The sequence below is a fragment of the Sphaerodactylus townsendi genome, linkage group LG06, assembly GCF_021028975.2.
Source record: "Sphaerodactylus townsendi isolate TG3544 linkage group LG06, MPM_Stown_v2.3, whole genome shotgun sequence".
In the NCBI taxonomy this organism is placed as follows: domain Eukaryota; kingdom Metazoa; phylum Chordata; class Lepidosauria; order Squamata; family Sphaerodactylidae; genus Sphaerodactylus; species Sphaerodactylus townsendi.
Genome location: NC_059430.1, coordinates 14,681,545 through 14,701,625, shown reverse-complemented (window position 1 = coordinate 14,701,625; position 20,081 = coordinate 14,681,545). Strand labels below are relative to the sequence as shown.

Below are 20,081 nucleotides of genomic sequence, written 5' to 3'. Positions count from 1 at the left end.
GAGTTCTGATCTGCTGCTGCCCTAGAGACTGCCAATGAGGAGGGGCTCCGGTACTTTCCTCACTAAGGTAGTCCGGAGTTCCACTGCTCAACTCACTGTAATCCCCCCCAGGCCTAATATCCCATCCCAGTTCCTTTCTTAACCAGCTCATAATTTACAGCCATCATTACCAAATCCTATCCTCTGCTTCCAGCAGAAACGAAAGCTCCTGGCTGCCTCCTCTAAGGCCCCTTCCGCTTTGCATGCAGAAAGAATGCACTTTCAATGCACTTTGCAGCTGGATTTTTTTGTCACTGTGCTTGAATAGCCAAAATCCACCTGCAAACAATTGTGGAAATTAGTTGAAAGTGCCAGTTATTCTGCATGTCCAATGCGGAAGGAGACCTTGAAGTGACTGGTAAAATCTCAGTAAAATCCTTAAGAGGAGCCAGATTCTGCTTGCAGGAGTGTGACACAGAGGGGAGAAACGATTTAAGAAGCTCAAATACGGTGAATGCGACCTGTGACCGAGATGGTGGGGGGGAATTGGGGATGGGGGTGTCACTGCCTCAGCTATTGGCCACGTGAACCATCTGAGGGGACTGTCTCATTCCTGTGGTTTTCCACTAGGGAAACTTTCAGAGAAAGGGGCTTTTGAAGCTTGTGCGTCACAGGAGGGAAGAGCTGAAGTCCACTTTTCTGCTGATAGAAGGATTGTGAGGGCACAGAAGCAGCCCTTAGGATCCACTTGGAAGCCCAGGGTTGACCGCTGGAGGCAGCTGGAGAACCATTTCAGCCTTGGAGGACTTAACAGAAAAAGCCTCCTGGAGAGTCAGGGGACGTCTGCTTATCTGCTCTTGCTTCCCAGACTTCAATCATACTGCCTCCTGGAACGCTATCTGCACCATCTCAGAGCACCCACACTTCCTGCGCAGTCCCAAGACAGGAGGGCAGCCTTAGAACCCAGAATCCTCACCACTGCCACAATTCCCATGGAAGTCTTCTCCAAAGAGGTGAGACTGAGAGCATGCCTCTTCCCCTACATAAAGCTTCCTGGGTGAGCACATAAGAAACACACTTGCTCCAAGAGCTCACCTCCAGCACATGCTTCAAAAAACAAGCAGAGGTCCTGACTGCTGTGGGCTCACACTGTTGATCTGCACCTTATCTAACCTGTACTCCCTTGCGGACATCAGCTGGAAGCCAGGGTGAATTGCCTAACTGGGGTCTGGAAACAATTGTTATCCATCTATTATCTAGGAGCAGCAGTTAGTTGCAGTGGTTAGGAGAGTAGGTGCATTCACTAATCTATGGAGGAGCGAAGGTTTGATTCCCAGCTCTGCCCCTTGAGCTGTGGGGAGGCTTATCACTGGGAATTCAGGTTAGTCTGTGCACTCCCACACCGCACGCCAGCTGGGTGACCTTAAGGCTGAGTCACAGTTCTTTGGAGCTCTCTCAGCCCCACCTTTGTTGGGGGGGGGGGAGAACAAGAGGAAGGTGGAAGTCCCTTTGAGTCTCCTACAGGAGAGAAAGGGGGATATAAATCCAAGCTACTTTTTCTTCTTCTTCTATTAGTTCTGGGGAAAGCAAAAATATACTTTCCACTCTTTTGGCTGATATATGTTGAGCGACTAATATAATACGAGGCCTTGGAGTAGTTTAAATATTCTTCTGATATTAACAAACAGCCAGTTTTTCCCGAGGGATGGGGAATAAATAAAGAGCGGCAGCTTGTCTTATAAGGTATTCTCCCTCTGCACTGGTAAGCGTTCAATTTGTTTGCTATCTCTGACTGTTATTTCTGCTTGCAGAAAAAAATTAAGATCTAGCATTTTTCCATCATCTAACGCGACAGATCGATTTCAAATCACAGAAGAAAAGCGATGAATATAAACAACCCGGAATGAAGCCTGGCTAGGCTGCTTCACGTTCCAATTTTGCCAATAGCGGCATCCCGATCCTCGAAGCAATTCAGCTCAGCGTGGCCGGTCAATACTCCTGAGCAAACAAAGCACAAAAAGGCTGACAGCCAACAACGCCATACATAAACTTGTAAAAGTAATTTCCTCCAGAAGCTACACCTGAAACTTACCAGAAAGGCCAAATCATAGTCGGTGACTTTTAGTAAAGCAGGTAGTGCGGCATCTTCCCGCACTGGTTCAATCTGATCGCGCCTTCTAGATCCCCTGCAAAGGAAGCCGAACAGAACAAAAAAGCAATGATGAAGGAGAATCCACTCACAGCACAAGCGTAATCTTGATCCTCCTTGATCTGAGATTGCCAAATGCCCTAACAGTTTCAGGTGCTTTCTCGGGGGAGCAGCAGCGAGCGGGTGAGACCATTGCTTTCACATCCTGCTGCGTGACTCCCAAAAGGCTATACCTGGTGGAAGCCACTGCAAAAGTAGCAGAGTGCTGGACTAAGATGTGGACTCTGGTCCTGATCAACAGCAGAAAGCTCGTTCTTATGTTCTTCATGCATTAACATGGATTAAAACAGAGAAGTTTTGAGTTTGTGACCAAAGCCCGACCAAGGGAGTTTTAAAAACGTTGGCAGCAGCAGCTGCCTCGAAGCACAAAGGCTTCTACACTGTGTTGAGGGCGTTAGAGCTGTGACGCGATCAATTTGTAGCTGGCTCCCAGCCTCCTGAGGCCACCATTTTTGTGGCAGCCATATTTTTACTTTCGATCCCACCATGCTGTGTCAGAATGTCAGCACTGTGCCTGCAGGCTCCAATAAAGGTGGGGACTTCTACTGGTCCACGGGTGACCCTACCCCCCCCTCCCACTTTTATTCTTGACCAGAAACTGTAATGCATAGTATTCCAAATGCTGTACATGGTATTTCCAAATGCTGATGCCCTACAGATCTAGACAGGACGCATAATGTCCCCATATGTCCCCAGCTTCGACCTCTGCGGCTCAGCAGAGGAGCCAATTTACTGAGGAGTCCCCGGCCCCTCAATGATCGCATTTGGCTATCCTCACTCAGGCCAGAGACCTTCCGCGGCTTCTGGCGCCCGGCCCTGGTGGAACACTCTCCCTCCAGCTGTCCGGGCCCATGCAGGTGCCTTAGAAGAGGAGTTTCACCGCTTGGGGCCCGGTAAGACTGAAGTTGTTCCACCGGGCCTTTATGGAGAACCCGGCCGCTACATGGGATGCCCTGCCCCCCTCCCTCTTTATCCCCATGTGGGCCCTAATACCATTCAGGACCCACATTATTTCGCATTAGGAAGGAGTTTTACCGTAAGAGGCGTGGGGCGATGTTTTGCTAAGATATGACTGTTGTTTTAATTATATGTATGTTTTAGCTGATGTTTTATCTGTACACGCATGCCTGTGCCCTTGAGGGATAGGGCGGTATACTAAGGCCCACCTTAACAACAACAACAACAGCAACAACATAACTCTTGGCAGCGGTGCACTGGTGTAGTGTGTTGCATGAGGATCCTGGGGAGACCAGAAGTTGAATCCCCTTTTGCACGTGGGAGTTTATTGGAGTATTTCACACACAAGTCAAAGGGAGGCTGTGAGGACAAAGCGGGAGGACCACGAACACAATGAAAGTCACCCTGCGTCTCCACCATGGAGAACAGCCAAGAGGATACATGGAGGAGGAAAATATTTCCCAGGTTGTTTTCGATCCCGTTCAAAAGAATAAATTCCTGGTAAACAACCGTCATTCATGGCTGCCATTGGCTGGAACTTACTCGGTCATACCCAACGTCCTTAGCGATTCCGGCTCTTTCTCACTGAGACGAAGTTTGATAAGCGGAATCCTGCTCAGCATCTGTACCTGGGAAAGATAAGATGAGTACACACAGTAGATTAGGAGAAGGTTTTCTTTCATCTGGCCGAGAACCATCGTTACCATTAGAAAGGGAAGAAACCAGGAGGAGCTTCCTTTGGAGCAAAATAATGCCATTGAGCAAACAACACACCAAAGATACTTGAAACTGAATGAATCCCAGAAGCCCAGGAACCAGAAGAGAGGAACAAAACAATTGCAAAGAATTTCCCCTTCTGCCTCCAAAAGGGGAGTTCAGCTGAACGACATCCATGGTTCTCACTGTCTGTATTGTACTTTAACAAAATTGAGTAGAGTTGGAAGCTTTACAAAGAGAGCTACATGAGCTTCATCTTGCCCAGCAGTGGCGTAGTGGTTAAGAGAAGAGTGCACTCTATCAATCTGGAGGAACGGGTTTGATTCCCAGCTTTGCTGCGGCACTGAGCTGTGGAGGCTTATTTGGGAGGGAATTCAGATTAACCTGTGCATTCCCACACCGCGCCAGCTGGGTGACCTTGGGCTAGTCACAGCTTCTCGAGGACTCTCTCAGCCCACCCACCTCACAGGGTGTTTGTTGTGAGGGGGAAGGGAAGGGGAGTCTGTAAGCCTTTGAATCTCACCCACTTACAGAGAGAGAAAGGAAGATATAAATCCAACTCTTCTTCATGCAAAGCAAGAATAATCTGAACCTAGGCTGATGACCACTCCGGTCCCTACGATGTACTTGCCCTTTGATAGAAGCGTTGAATATTTGAATAAAGAAAGCCATCCCTGATATAATCTGCACTCTCCAGGTGGGAGAAAGGTGGATGTAGGGAGAGGAACAGGGAAGCCAGCAGGGGGGAGAAGAGATCACCATGAGCAAATAGAGACCTCCAACTTTTAGCTAGAAGTAATGGAGAGAATTTCCCAAGTGATTTCTACCTATCTTGAAGCAGAAGGATGGGGCAATGTGTGTAAATTGCCGTCCAAGTCACAGGCAACGCTTATGGCAACCCTATAGAGTTTTCCAGGCAACAGAGACAAAAGGTGGTTTGCCATGCCAGCTGATGGTGTAGTGGTTAAGAGCAGGTGGATTCTAATCTAGAGGAGCCGGGAACGGGTTTGACTCCCCGCTCCTCCACACTTTTCTGAGAGTGAACCAGATGTGTTTCCACATCCCTACAGTGGCCTTCCTGCCCTGCATTGAGCCTTGGAGCCTAGTCCACAGTTCTTGAGGAGATCTCTCAGCCCTGCCTACCTCTACAAGATGTCCAACTCTATGATTCTGTACATCACTCACAACATCCTGTAGAGGCAGATTAAGCTTGGCTTGTGTGACTGACTTCAAGGTCACCCAGAAAGCTTCCATGGCAAAATAGGGATTCGAATATGGATCCCCAGACCCTAGTCCAACACTCTAACCACTTTCATTAAGCCCATGGCTATCAGAGCTCCCATCCATCGTTAGAGGCAATCATTCAACGGAAGTTTTCACACTACCCTGGGCTATCCAATAGACAACCTTGGAACAAAGCAAGATTTAATCACTGCATGATCAAACGGCGTGTTAAAGCACAAGATATGGTTCTCCAACAAGCAGAGGCAAGTCAGCACTCCCTATTGTGGAAAGCGGAGGCATGGCCGTGTTCGGAAACAATTCCCCAATTCGCTCGGTTTTTTCATTCCTGTCACTCACTCAGCATGCTTTGCTGCCCAGAGCATTAATTTTAGGTTAGTAGCTATTTATCATACCTCAAAACCAAACCTACTTATTACCATGCAAGGTTAAAGGGAATCCCTTTACCGGCTGACAAGACCCAGCTGGAGGGAATTCACATTAGCAGCTACTCGAAAAAACAACAGAGGGAGTGAGACAAAGGAAGCAGAGTCAGCCGGGTGTCTTTGAGTGGAAAGAGTTCAGGGCACGGTTTCAAGAGGCAATTTGTGTCAAAACCAAAACAGACCAGAAGTCCTTCCATTTTAGAGACTCAAGGAAAAAACTAGAGAAGAAGACCGTGAGGCACCAAAGCAGAGACTGTAGTTTATAATATCACTGCAAACTAAGAGGGATGTATGATCCACCACCCCTCAGCTTGCTTGTCTATTTACGACTAGATCTCACCTTCACTCCCAATGGCTGTATGGGGATTTTTAGCCCTATTCCGCCAATCCTATAGAGGCAGTGGGGGTGAACCTTTGGCACTCAGATGTTATGGACTACAATTCCCATCAGGCCCTGCCAGCATGGCCAATTGACCATGCTGGCGGGGCTGATAAGAAAATGCTGTACTAACATCTGGAGTGCAAAAAATTCGCCACCATGATCTAAGTATCACTACTGCAATGGCTACGCATATCCAAAATAATCCCAAAATTTAAAGGGATGCACCAGGTCATAATCATCATCATCATCATCATCATCATCATCATCATCATCCTAGGCCTCTGGGTGAGGCTCGAATTGTAATGAAAGGCCAACAACCAGTTAAATATCCGGCAGCTGTGAAATCCACAACAACAAACAACAACAATAATAACAGGAGAAGTTTGGATTTATACTCCGCTTTTCTCTACCTTCAAGGAGTCTCTTAGAGGCTTACGATTGACTTCCTTCCCCCTTCCCATGGCAGACACCTTGTGAGGTAGGTGGGGCTGAGAGAGTTCAGAGAGAACTGTGACCGGCCCAAGGTCATGCTGCAGGCTCCCTATGGGAGAGTGGGAATCCGAACCTGGTTCTCCAGTTTAGAGTCCGCTGCTCTTGTGGAGGAGTGGGGAATCTAAACCAGTTCTCCAGATTAGAGTCCACCTGCTCTTAACCGCTGCACCATCTACTTCATTTATACCCCACCTTTCTGCGCAATTGAGACCCAAATTGGTTTACATTATTCTCTCCTCCATTTGAACCTTGTAACCATCTTGTGAAGTAGGTTAGACTGTGAGGGTGTGACCGGTCCACAGTCAGCCAGCAAGTTTCCATGGAACAGTGAAGATTTGAACCTGGATCTTCTAGACCAGGGATGTCCAACTCTGGGACTTCAGATATTCATGGTTCCTGGTTCCCATCAGCCCTGCTATCTGTAGCCAATTGGCCATGCCAGCAGGGAGCTGACTGTCATTAATATCTAAGCCCAAGTTGGACACCTCTCTGACCACAGACCTTAACCTGCCACTCTAACCATTGTACCTACTGTTTTCCTGGAGTCAGAAAGCCCGTAATATCCAAGCTATCCAAAAGAGGTGGATGCACATGAAGAAGAAGAAGAAGAAGAAGAAGAAGAAGAAGAAGAAGAAGAAGAAGAAGAAGAGAAGAAGAAGAAGAAGAAGAAGAGTTGGATTTATATCCGCCCCTTTCTCTCCTGTAGGAGACTCAAAGTCTCCTGTAGGAGACTTACAAACTCCTTTCCCTTCCCCCCTCACAACAAATACCCTGTGAGATGGGTGGGGCTGAGAGCGCTCTGAGAAGCTGTGACTAGACCAAGGTCACCCAGCTGGTGTGTGTGGGAGTGCACAGGCTAATCTGAATTCCCCAGATAAGCCTCCACAGCTCAGGCGGCAGAGCGGGGAATCAAACCCGGTTCCTTAAGATTAGAGTACACCTGCTCTTAACTGCTACGCCACTGCTGCTTCCCAGTCTTATTCCTGTAAAGCCAAGCGATGGTGGCCATCGATAGAACCATACACGGAGGTGATACAGATCAATTCAGGCCCTGTGGTTAAGTTATATACAAAGCAATCAACTACCATCAGCCAGAACGTACAACCTGGCAACTGGAAATAAAACGTTATCTCCCGCCTTTGCCCTGCACTTATTTCTCTTTTCTCCTTCGGCGTAAAATACAACTCCGGGCTCAAGATTTATTTATTTACGAAATGAATTAGACTCATTCTCATCTTTTAAGTACCCCGAAAGGGATGCGCAACATAAATCACCATCGCCGTAATCAATTAAAGCAAATCAGTAAGCCAGACTAAAACATTACCCATAATGCAAAGACATAAATCTAAAACCAATTTCCAAGCCGCAGCATTAAGTAATAAGATCCCCAGAGGAGAAACTGTCCGCCTTAATAAAAGGGTCTTTATTGGACAGCAAAGCACCCAGGAAGCCAGTTGAGGCATCGCTTAAAACTTAAGGAGGAGAGGCCAGTGGCTCAGTGGTAAATTATTTGTTTGGAACCCAGAAGGTGGCGAGTTCAACCCCCGGCATCTCCAGTTAAAAGGGTCGGGTCGTGGGTGGATATGAAACATCTCAGCCGGGGACCCAGAGAGAGGTGGCCAGTCAGAATCTCCAATACTGACCTTCAACAGAAAAAAGGACATAAACCTAACCTCGATACCAGAGGAAAGAAAGAAAAGGTTAAGATGAACGCTGGGGCCTTTTGAAATGGAAACTGCTATGTAAAGAAAATACAAATGTGCTCACTCAAATCAAAATCAAAATATCCTCGTAAAAGGCCCTAAATAGGCTTCCAAACATACGTACCGTATATACTCGAGTATAAGACGACCGAATATAAGTCGAGGCACCTAATTTGGCCCCCAAAAAACTGGGAAGACTTAATGACTTGAGTATAAGTCTAGGGTGGGAAATGCAGCAGCCGGCTTCCCCTGCCCACCTCCATCGGAGGCTCCACGGGGTCTCCGATGGAGGTGGGCAGGGGATCTCTGCACCCGGCTCGGATCCAGCCTGGATCCGTGCCCAGCGCAGGGTGCAGCCTGGCCCACTTCCCCTCCCCACCTCCATCCGAGGCCCCACTCAGATACGTACCAGCAAACTATGCAAGTTATGCCACGGGAAGCGGCAGTAGGCCCAAATTTTACTGATGAGTCCGAAACCACATCATGTCATATCATGCTTAGCATTTTGAACAGGCTCCAGTTTGTGTGTCAACGGTTTTTAGTGACTTCAGATTTTTACTTTACTTTAAACAGAGTTTGAGAAGTGCACGCTATGCTGTCTTGGATTATTTACAGCTGCTAGTCCAATTAAAATAATTTCCACCTAAAGCTTTCAACTGATTTATTTAACCCAGAGAGACACACTTGATTTGTTTCCCCCCTCGCCCTTCCCCGTCAAATAGTTCAGCTCAAACATTGCTGCTAAGGGGACATGAATTAACATTTATTTTATTTATTTATACCTCACATTTCTCCCCAATGGGAACATACTTGGTTTTTAAAAACTCAATAAAATTTTTTTAAAAGAACCTGCTAAATCAATTCATGCTCTATTTAAGGCACTAGAAAATTTTTCCTGTTCCAATCTTTCCAGAAAACACAAATTGCTAGTATCGAACACAACTCTCCCTTTGCTCAAAATGTACACCTTCCAGTGGTGGGATCCAAAAGTTTTAGTAACAGGTTCCCATGGTGGTGGGATTCAAACTGTGGCGTAGCGCCAATGGGGCTGGGCGGGGCATGATGGAAGCGTGTGAGCAATCACAAGGAGCAGGGCATTCCTGGGGGGGGTGAAGCAAGGGCCTTGGCGCTCATGCAGTCCTTAGGCGGGAAGCGAATGCATGCAGGCTTGAGCTTTGCCACACGCCGGTGCGCCTCCTGCTAGACTGCTTCAAGTTCTGTGTGCTACTGCTGAGAGGAGGGGCGTAACTAAGGCCAAAATCACGTGGCAAACTCACCAATTAGTAACCCCCTCTCGGAACACACAAATAATTAGTAACCTACTCTCGGGAACCTGTGAGAACCTGCTGGATCCCACCTCTGATACCTTCCCATCGTAAAGGGAAAAAGTCTCTTATTCTGCTTTATTATTTTCCTCTCGCAGTTTCCCCCTCCCCAGTGAACAGAAACCCTCTTTCAGATCCCACATTATCCTCTTCATTCCTCCGTGTCGCCGCTCCTCAAATTCCATCATTTCTTGAGCGCACCTCTTTGTTGCCGAGTTCTTTTTTTATACCATAAGCTCAGCAGCGCCGGGGAATTCTTCGCCAAGGTGTGTAAAAGGCTCAGAACTGGCGATGTTGCAGAAATAATAATGCCCCTCTGCCGGAGCAAGGAAGCAGAGGTTAAGACTCCAGGTGCTCCCTTCTGTAACTACACATCCTCCCATGCCGTGAAACTAAGATTGATTTACTTCTTTTAAATCAAGCGGAACATGAGTTATCCACCAGCATATGACTTTCTTGCCAGCATATTCCTCCATGCTCAGCTGGGCTCAGAGCTCTCTCCACCTTCCCTTCCCTATTCTGCTTTATATCCCACGTCAACAAATTCTACGGCCACGTGCTTGAGCAGCCGGGCACCCAGACATAGGTTCGCGCAGTTATTTTGCACTCGATGCTTATGGTGTTGCATACTTGAGGGTCCCGGGTCAACTTTTAGGGCAAAACGTGCCACGAACCAATCTTTCTTTTTTAAAAAAACAATAATATTTTTTATTAATTTCCTCCAATATAATTCACAAGCATGAAAAGGAAATATAAATAAGAAAAGGGTGGGGGGGGGGGAAGGAAAGGAATACAGCTACCCATATGTTACGAACGTTCTAATACACTGGATCTTAAAATTATAATAATAGCAAAATCTAGAGAGGACATTCTGTAATTTTAAAATCCATTGCCTCCTCAAAAGGTGCTGATGTTTACCTGTGTAGCCTCGAACTATTCCAACTGAAAGCACATGAATGACCACCCTCTACCAATGTTGATGGGTGGGGTCTTCCTGTGGGAATCTGAGCCACTCCCCAAAATGCGCCCTCTATAACAGCCATGCTCTCCTGAAAAGGCCTTGATATGTTTATGCAGATCCCGTGGATGTTCCGTTTGGGAGTAAATGGTACCACGTTCGATAGGGCTTACTCCTAGGTAAGCCTTCGACTCCAGACCTATACAGCCCTTACCTGGAAACAAGCTCATCTTGTTGAGAACAGCAGTGGCGTAGTAGTTAAGAGCAGGTGTACTCTTATCCAGAGAACCGGGTTTGATTCCCGACTCTGCCACTTGAGCTGTGGAGGCTTATCTGGGGAACTAGATTAGCCTGTGCACTCCAACACACATCAGCTGGGAGACCTTGGGCTAGTCACGGTTCTTCTGAGCTCTCTCAGCCCCACCCACCTCACAGGCTGGCGGGGGGGGGGGTAGGGAAAGGAGATTGTAAGCCCTTTTGGGTCTCCTTTCAGGAGAGAAAGGGGGAATATAAATCCAAACTCCTCCTCTTCTTTTACTTGGAGGTGTTATTTCTAAACTTTATTGCTGATTAATCACAAACAGATCTGGGCTGTTGGGGATCAACCAATCTTGCTTAGCCAGTTTGCATGTGAACAGAGACAGCCAGGAGTATTCATTAATTTCACAAGCCCACTCCACACCCCATGTCCCTAAGCAGGTGTAATGCTGAAGGCAAGCGGGCCGCATGACCAAATTTTTGCTCCAGGTACTGTGGAAACTGCACTTCATTGGAATCTGATGCGTGGAAATGTCTGCATCGTTCATACGCAATTGTTGATGGGCACGTTGCAAAAACCGGAAGCTTGATTACAATCCACAATTGAAAATCAGCATTTTTTTGTCAGTGACTTTAAATCCCCCTGATTTAAAACCATTCCGCTCTGGAGCACAAGCGCTACAAGGAAGAGTGTTGCCCACAAGAATGGTAAAAGGAAAAATCTGGCAGTGTAATCTACCGGGGGCGCAAGAAAGCAGAGGCAGTTTTGCAGCGGTGGGGGACAGTGCCTCCAAAGTCAGAAAACTGGTAGAAATCCTGGGCCCACATGAAAATCTGTGCCAACAGGGGCAAAAAGTCACAGGAAGCCAACTAAAGTTGACTCCACTTTTAGGAACACCCCCAGAATGCCCCACCAGGCATGCATGGCCTCCTACACTGTAGGCGTGATGGCACAGCAGGAGCTTATGTGTTAGGGTGCGACAGAGTCGTGCAGCGCCGGCATTAGCAGTCCTCCCACCGATGCATTTGCCCTCACGCCGGTGTACGGAGCACTCACGGTGGAGTGGCCTTTCACCATCTCCATGAAATGCACAGATTCAGGATGCGTGCCACCTGGCTTGACAACACTACATGCGAAAGGGATCTGGGAGTCTTAGTAGACCACAAACTGAACATGGGTCAGCAGTGTGATGCGGCAGCCAAGCAAGCCAATGCGATTCTGGGCTGTATCAATAGGAGCATAGTGTCTAGATTGAGGGATGTAATTGCACCTCTCTATTCTGCATTGGTTAGGCCTCACCTGGAATATTGTGTGCGGTTCTGGGCACCACAATTCAAGAAGGATATTGATAACCTAGAACAGGTCCAGAGGGGGACAACCAAAATGGTCAAAAAAGAAGTCACCAGAATCCGATTTCCCCTCTGAGGAGACTTGCTTAGGGGAGGCTGGGGTATGTTTCCTTTGGTGAAGAGAAGGTTAAGAGGTGACATGATAGCCAGGTTTAGATATTTGAAGGGATGATACGTTGGTGAGGGAGAAAGCTTGTTTTCTGCTGCTCCGGAGACTAGGACCAGGAGTAATGGGTTCAAGGTGAAAGAAAAGAGATTCCACCTAAACAGCAGGAAGAACTTTCTGACAGTAAGGACTGTTTGACAGTGGAATGTACTACCTCCGAGTGTGGGGGAGTCTATTTCTTTGGAGGTTTTTAAAGAGAGGCTGGATGGCCATCTGTCAGGAGTACTTTGACTATGTGTTCCTACATTGCAGGGGATTGGACTTGATGATCCTTGGGGTCTCTTTCAACTCTATGATTCTATTGTTTCCTCCCCCACCCCACCCCACCCCACCCCTTGAATTGCACTCTCAGTATGTTCAATGCTCAATTTAAAATCTAAAAATGTTTTTTTTAAATAATGCCTTTAAAATAACGCCTTAAAAAAACACACCAGAAGACAGATTTACAGCAAAGATTTAGTCTTCTTTTCCCTATGGTGTACGGAAGAGTAATAAAGTCTGACATGCTCCACAGCTTGTGATAACTTGCTACATTTATCACAGAAAGAAATCATACATTCGCATTGACATGAAATAATCCTCCTTACTTTTGGCAATTGTCAGCTAAAGCTTTCGTTGCAAGCCACTTTGACAGTTTAATATTATGCTAATCCAGACTCACATGAGAATTATTAAAAGCAGAGAGAGAGAGAGAGAGAGAGAGAGAGAGAGAGAGAGAGAGAGAGAGAGATTAAAAAAGACATCAGGGGACACGGAGAAAATTCTTTTCGGACTTATAAAGATGATTTACAGTTCTGAAATGTGAAATTAATCAGTTTTCAAAGTGTCAGGTCTACGCCTTGAAGCCACGTTATTAAAATATTGTTGAAAACTTTCACGACTGAAATCAACTGGCTGTTGTGGGTTTTTCAGGCTGCGTGGCCATGGTCTGGTTACTTATGGCTCCTAACGTTTTACCCGCATCTATGGCTGGCATCCTCAGAAGTATGTCATGGTGAGATGTGCGGATTTCTGAGATGAGTTGCACACAGTCAAACCACCAGGACATACATGTACCAATGCAACTGCAAATGAACTTACTGAACATGAGTCAGCAGTGTAATGCAGCGACAAAGAAAGCCAATGTGATTTTGGGCTGTTTCAATAGGAGTGCAGTGTCAAGATTGAGAAATGTAACTGAACCTCTCTATTCTGCATTGGTCAGACCTCACCTGAAATATTGTGTACAGTTCTGGGTACCACAATTCAAGAAGGATATTGACAAACTGGAATGGGTCCAGAAGAGGGCAGCCAAAATGGTCAAAGGTCTGGAATCCATGCCCTATGACCGTGGTGGCGAACCTTTGGCACTCCAGATGTTATGGACTACAATTCCCATCAGCCAATTGGCCATGCTGGAAGGGGCTGATGGGGGTGATCCCTGTTTATCTGGAGATGCCAAAGGTTCGCCACCACTACTACTATGAGGAGAGAGAGACTTAGAGAGCTAGGGATGTTTAGTTTGGTGAAGAGAAAGTTAAGAGGTGACATGATAGCCATGTTGAGATATTTGAAGGGATTATCATGTGTTGGTGAGGGAGCAAGCTTGTTTCCAGCTGGTCCAGAGACTGAGACCAGGAGTCATGGGTTCAAGGTGCAGGAAAAGAGATTCCACCTAAACCAGGGGTGTGTCGAAGGCGCTCCAGATGAAGATGCCAGCCACAGATGCAGGTGAAATGTCAGGAGAAAACGCTTCTGGAACACAGCCCGTACAGCCCAGAAACCACACACAACCCCCCAGTGATTCCGGCCGTGAAAGCCTTCGACAATACAATGTGAAGGGTATTTCAAAATCTCTGAAAGTTGTGTTTGTTTGTTTTAAAGTAATATCTCATTGTTGCCTTAACCCCCAAGAAGTAGTGGCCGGGGAGAGGGGAAGGGGAACAGTGGCAGAAGTTACTGAGAAGCCGTGAAGGCACCAAGAAAAGAAGGCCAGCCAGCGGTAGCTAAGCACTGGAAGGGTCACAGGCTTGGAACTATCTCTAGAAAGAGGATCTAGAAAGGATGGAGGACAGGAAACATCAGGGAAAGGGACAAGGAGATAGAGGCAGTGCGTAAAGGAAGTCGGTGGTAGAGTGGGGGGGGGCATAGGAAGAAGGAACCACACCTTGGTGGTGTGGTGTAGTGGTTAAGACCAGGTGGATTCCTAATCTGGAGGGGCAGGGATTGATTCCCTGCTCCTCCACCTGAATGTGGGACTCCTATCTGGTGAACAGGATTTGTTTCACCACTCCTATATTCCTGCCTGGGTGGCCTTGGGCCAGTCACGGATTCTCTCTCAGAACTCTTTCAGCCCCACCTACCTCTGCAAGGTGTCCGTTATTGGGGAGAGGAGAGAAGTAAAAGGAATTGTGGAGTCTCCTCACAGGGAGAGAAAGGTGGAGGCATAAATCCAAGCTCTTCTTCTACTCTCTTCTCCAGTGGTGAGAAGCTCCAGAGGAGAAGGAGTGTATTCCATGCGCCAAACCACTGCTGTTGTTTTGGACAAGCGGTGAGGTGACATGGAACAAAAAAGCAACCACCACTGCAAGAGGGACTGTGGCTTAGAAGAAGAATCATCTACTTTCACCCTGCAGAAGGGTTCAATCCTTAGCGTCTCCAGTTAAAAGATCTGTCAGTAGTTGGTGTATTGATCAATTAAAAGTGTTTCCACCCCACCCTTCTATAGTCTTATTATATAGGCAGCTTACAAAACATCCTTCTATAGTCTTATTCAAAGGCAGCTTACAAAACACAACATAATACCATCACGTATACAAAAGAGCAGAGCAACAATAAAACCCAATACAATACAATAAACTCACCCTTACGCCCAGGGAAAAAAATCAAGCCTACAATAAAATACACAAACAACACCTAGTTAAGCGGCTTGTTAAAATCTAGATGTTAAAAGCTTATTGGGAACACAAGCAGTCTTCACCTGGCGACTGAAGGAGTCCAAGGAAGGAGCCAGTCGAGGTATATCTGCACAGGAATACTTGTAGCGCTTTTACCCGATGCCGTTATGAGACCAGCCAAGGCAGCCTCCCCCACCAAGAGCCCGGTCTGGCCACATCACATTTCACGTCACATCCGGGTCTCATAATAACAAGCGAGTTAGACACCCTTGCTCTGGTCCCTTCCGCATAAAGCAAGAATAAAGCACTTCCAATCCACTGTCACAATAGTTTGAAAGTGGATTTTGCTATTCTGCACAGTAAACTCAACTCTGCAATGCAAAGTGCATTGAAAGCACATTTATTCTGCATGTCGCCGGAAGAGGCATTACTTTCAACAATGGAACTGGGATGGCTTCCTCTCCGAAGAAGAGTCAGCATGGTGTAGTGGTTAAGAACAGGTGCCCTCTAACCTGGAGAACCGGGTTTGATTCCCCACTCTGCCACTTGCACTGTGGAGGCTTGTCAGGATGAAGGCCAGATTGGCTTGTGCATTCAGGCATACGCCATGGCTGGGTGACCTTGGGCTGATCACAGTTCTTCGGAACCTCTCAGGCCCACTTACCTCACAGGGAATTGTTGATGAGGAGGAGGGAAAGGAGATTGTAAGCTGCTTTGAGTCTCCTTGCAGGAGAAAAGAGGAGAATATAAATCCAAACTCTTCCTCTTCTCCCTCTACTCCACATGCTGTCCAAAAGCAGCCCCTGGGTCCAATGAGACAGGAAGATCTCATTCTACAAATTCCTCTGTGGATCTAATTTAATCACTGGATACAAGACCTATACGTTCCTTTTCTTCACGGTGCCAGTTTTGAGGCAGACAGAAGGCATCTTGTGTCTCTGGAGGGTTTGGAGAGACCGATTTATATCCCGCTCATAGAAATGTTCTACTCGTGTATTATATTTTTATGCACTGAACAAAGAGGCACCAAAAAATCCCCCAGGCAAAACATAGCTGATTGTCCAGATGAATGGTACCACTTTGGCAGAAGTTACACACAGTTCTTAAAAGGCATAGCACCTTGTGTTAGAAATGAGAGTGCCAACCCCATGCCCAGAATGGAGTTGACCCAGAAAGGAATTGGAGACTCAAAGCAACAAGAGGCTGCAGAGCTCATGTAGTTTGGAGGAGACAAGGCTACCAGACTTCCGGACCTTGATTTGTCTAAGCCCTTAACACCATGTTGTTGGGAACTACTGGGAAGAGTAGTTGTTTGTTTTTGAACTATGTTGTAAATGTTGGAGTTTATTGTTTCAGGGTTTTTGTGATTGTAATGGGTAGGAGAGTTCTCCTGGAAACCTTCATCATGTTGAATCCTGTTCATCAAGCCCTTGGAGTCTTCAGGAGCCAACTCGCTTGCAAAGAATAAATGGACTTGGCATTTTAAGACTGTAAATATAAGGACTTGAAAATGCAACCTGAACGAGGATCTTGCAGTGTGATATTAAATGTTGATGTTTGATGTTAAGAAAGTAAACCATTTTGTTTTAAAAAATTGTTGTTACCAAACTCATTCCAAGTTCTGCCCCACAGAACCCACAAGCTGAGAAGTTACATAAGCGAGCGGCACAAGGCATTTCTTTCCAAAGTGATGCCTTTGTGATGCACAATCCAGAAATTATGGACTGCTTTGTTTGTATCTTGTATCACCTAATTCCAAATTCCATCCAGTTTCCTCCATCCTGTCACAACATCCAGTCAGCCATATACGTCATACTGACAGCCACATTATCAACAGATGTTTATCATCTTCATTATCACATTTCAAGCTTACATAATGTCCTTTGACACTACAAACCTTTCTGACGGCAATCTGGGTCTCCCCAGTGGCTGGCTGGGAAATTATTTTGGAATCATCACGAATGGGATACCAGTGTAAATAAAATTAAGTAAATCTGCCTCATGATCCTTCACCAAAAGATAAAGCGTCCTCCTTCACCAACACCACCAAAAAAAAAGCCTCCATTTATGCAGCATACAAGTAGCAAGCAAAGTAATAAGCTTACCTATGTCTAGAAAGGACTTTTGAATGATGTAACAGCGCCTCCAAAGTATTTACTGCCCATCAAAACTACAGCCTAAATAAGCAAACAATAGTATTTTAACTGGATTTCCTAGCCCTGCCACGCTTCAAAATAAAGACTCAAGATCCACTAAACACTATTAAAAGCAATGAAATTCTCCAAAATCTCCTTTAATGCAGCCACAGAAGGCATTCCACAAGATTAACATGGTTTGCAATACTTTTATGAATGTATTTTATACATAATTTCTGCTTTAAGTTTCCCATCACCTGAAAGATAAGCTCTGAAAAGTCCCTAATCTAAAATAGCTACGATTCTTATTTTTCCAAAACTATTCTGGCAGTTTAAAAGGTTCAACCCAAAGGCCAAAGGCACCTCACAAATTAACGTTTATTTCAGCGTGAGATTTCACCACTTTCGGAGCTCATTTCTGCAGTTTAAAGAGAAAGCCATAAAGATTTTCTCTTCAAAGCATCTGGAGAAGAGAGCTCTGAAGGATTCACCTACAAGTTAAGAAATCAATGCTGTTAGTTTTTACAGAGTCCCCAAACTTGTTTTATTTGACTGCAACGTACTGACACAGCTCTGCACAGAAAAGAAGAAGGCGAGTTAAGCGGGTTTTAGCTGCAAAAGCCTTAATAATTGAACAAGATTATATTTTCTAAGCCTAAGGCGGGCGAGTGAGGAAATTCTCCAAGACTTCGGAGGCCGGGAGCAAACATCATTCAGCCCGGTTAGAAACAGGCAGCTTCCACACAGACCGGAGCAAAAGTACATTTCCTTCCAAAGAAGGCACTTAAGAAAGTTTAGTTTGGAAGAGATCATCTTCAGGACCAAAGCGTTACTTTTGCCCAGCTCCCACCTCCGTTTAGAAGCGCTAAAGGAGGACAGAACAAAGTTGGCGTTTTGAAATCAGTTTACCCTTTGGGTTTTCTTAACATCTCCCGTCACGAATCCTGGTCCCGGTTTTGGTCCTCATGGAGAAAGATCCTTAAGTCTAAGTCACCACATTGTATAACAACGACCACGATCTTCTGTCCTGTTCACCCAGCTACGAAAGCGGAGGCAAAAGGAGCAAAGGGGGGGGGGGAAATAAATATCTTTCCCTTATCGCATAGGAGGGCTTCAGATAACCTAACCCCGTTTGATATCGTGTCTTTCCACTTGAAGCCAGCGCCGAGTCCGATGCAGCCATACACGTTCTGAGGCATGTGAACAAAGATGCTGTTTGTTGACGCATGAGTATCCATCAGGAGACGCGCCAAGTTGTCTCCAAGTCCGACCTACGTTAGGCGTTCCAGCTCATAACAAGATTTCGTAAAGGGCTGCGCAAAAGACAGATCGCGGCATTATCCAAGGACGGCAGTGTTCCTATCTGAGAACAGCCTGGCATTTCTCTTGGCTACAGAGTATTTCAAGTTTGAACGGCTAAAATGTGGACGAGGGATCAGGGCGTTTCGTTTTGTTTTTCTTTTCTTAAAAAAAACACACACAACAGCACTAGTTGCTTGACAGAAGTTTAACAAAGGAGAAACTCCTAAAAGTTACAAACCCACTTCCTGGTTCGTATTTTGGCTGGAAAGAGGAACACATTCCACATTTTGGAATTGCAAGTGCTGTATGATGACTCTTAAGGGGTTTTTAAAAGCGTTTTTTCTTTAAAAAAATAGATTGCAACTGTTTGGCTTGAAATGGCCAATGGCTGGAGTGCTTTTTTGGCATTATACTAAAAAGCCAGGGCAATACTCTGGAGAGGATTGATTCGTGGATTCCTTAAAGTGGCTCAGGTCCAATAATCAGAAATGGAGACGCTGAACCATTACATGCAGGTGCTACGATGCAATGCTCCGAGCAGTAATGGTGACCCACAACACAAAGCCCCGGTGAGATCTGGAATCCACGCTCTTTTCAAGACGGGAGAGGGTATTTCCTTATTTCACGTCATTTATACTTTAATTTCGTCACCACGGGGGACTCAAAATGGTTGATTGCCTTTTCCCCTTCTCCATTTTATTCTCACAGGAACTTTAAAGCAACCACCATGTCAAAGTGGGTTTTAGTGATTAAGAACGGGGTTTGATTCCCCACTCCTCCATCTGAGCAGTAGACTCCTAATCTGGAGAACTGGGTTCGATTCCCTGCACCCTCCACATGGCAGCCTGCGCTGGGTGACCTTGACCAGTCACAGTTCTCTCAGTCCCAACTACCTCACAAGGTGTCTGTTGTAGGGAGAGGAATGGGAAAGAATTTGTAAGCCGCTTTGAGACTTTGAGTCTCCTTACAGTTGAGAAAAGCAAGGTATGATTACATGTTATAAATCCAAACTTGTCTTCTTCAAACCTGGATCTCTCAGATTCAATCCAACGTACACCATACAGGCTTTTGTGCTAGCCTCCCCAAGACATAGGCTGGAGATTTGGATTCAAGACTTCCTGGGTCTACTAAGCAAAAAGTTCTTAAGAAATGAACTACTAGGTCAGAAGAAGAAGAAGAAGAAGAAGAAGAAGAAGAAGAAGAAGAAGAAGAAGAAGAAGAAGAAGAAGAAGAAGAAGAAGAAGAAGAAGAAGAAGAACAACAACAACAACAACAACAACAACAACAACAACAACAACAACAAGAAGAACAAGAACAAAAAGAACAAGAAGAAAAAGAAAAAGAAGAACAAGAACAAGAACAACAAGAAGAACAAGAAGAACAAGAACAAGAAGAGGAGGAAGAGTTTGAATTTATACCCCCACCTTTCTCTCCTGTAAGCAGACTCAAGGTGGCCTACAAGCTCCTTACCCTTCCTCTCCCCACAACAGACACCTTGTGCGGTAGATGGGGCTGAGAGAAGTCTGAAGAACTGTGACTAGCCCAAGGTCACCCAGCAGGAATGTAGGAGTGCGGAAACACATCTGGTTCACCAGATAAGCCTCT

At 46.0% G+C, this 20,081-nt stretch overlaps 1 protein-coding gene and 1 long non-coding RNA gene across 2 annotated transcripts in view; both read right to left on the bottom strand.

Annotated features, from left to right (window-relative positions):
* LOC125435303 (USP6 N-terminal-like protein) overlaps window positions 1-3,696 on the bottom strand; it is a 66,570-nt gene extending 62,874 nt beyond the window's left edge. Inside the window, exons 1-2 of the mRNA XM_048501493.1 lie at window positions 3,689-3,696; window positions 2,072-2,165 (exon numbers count right to left, since the gene is read on the bottom strand). Of these exons, the coding sequence (XP_048357450.1) occupies window positions 2,072-2,165; window positions 3,689-3,696 (102 nt within the window). The remainder of the gene's footprint in view (window positions 1-2,071; window positions 2,166-3,688) is intronic.
* A 42-nt stretch (window positions 3,697-3,738) lies between these two features.
* The window catches only part of LOC125434333, a 116,102-nt gene continuing 99,759 nt past the window's right edge, over window positions 3,739-20,081 (bottom strand). The window contains exon 3 of the long non-coding RNA XR_007244768.1: window positions 3,739-3,774. This is a non-coding gene — a long non-coding RNA (uncharacterized LOC125434333). The remainder of the gene's footprint in view (window positions 3,775-20,081) is intronic.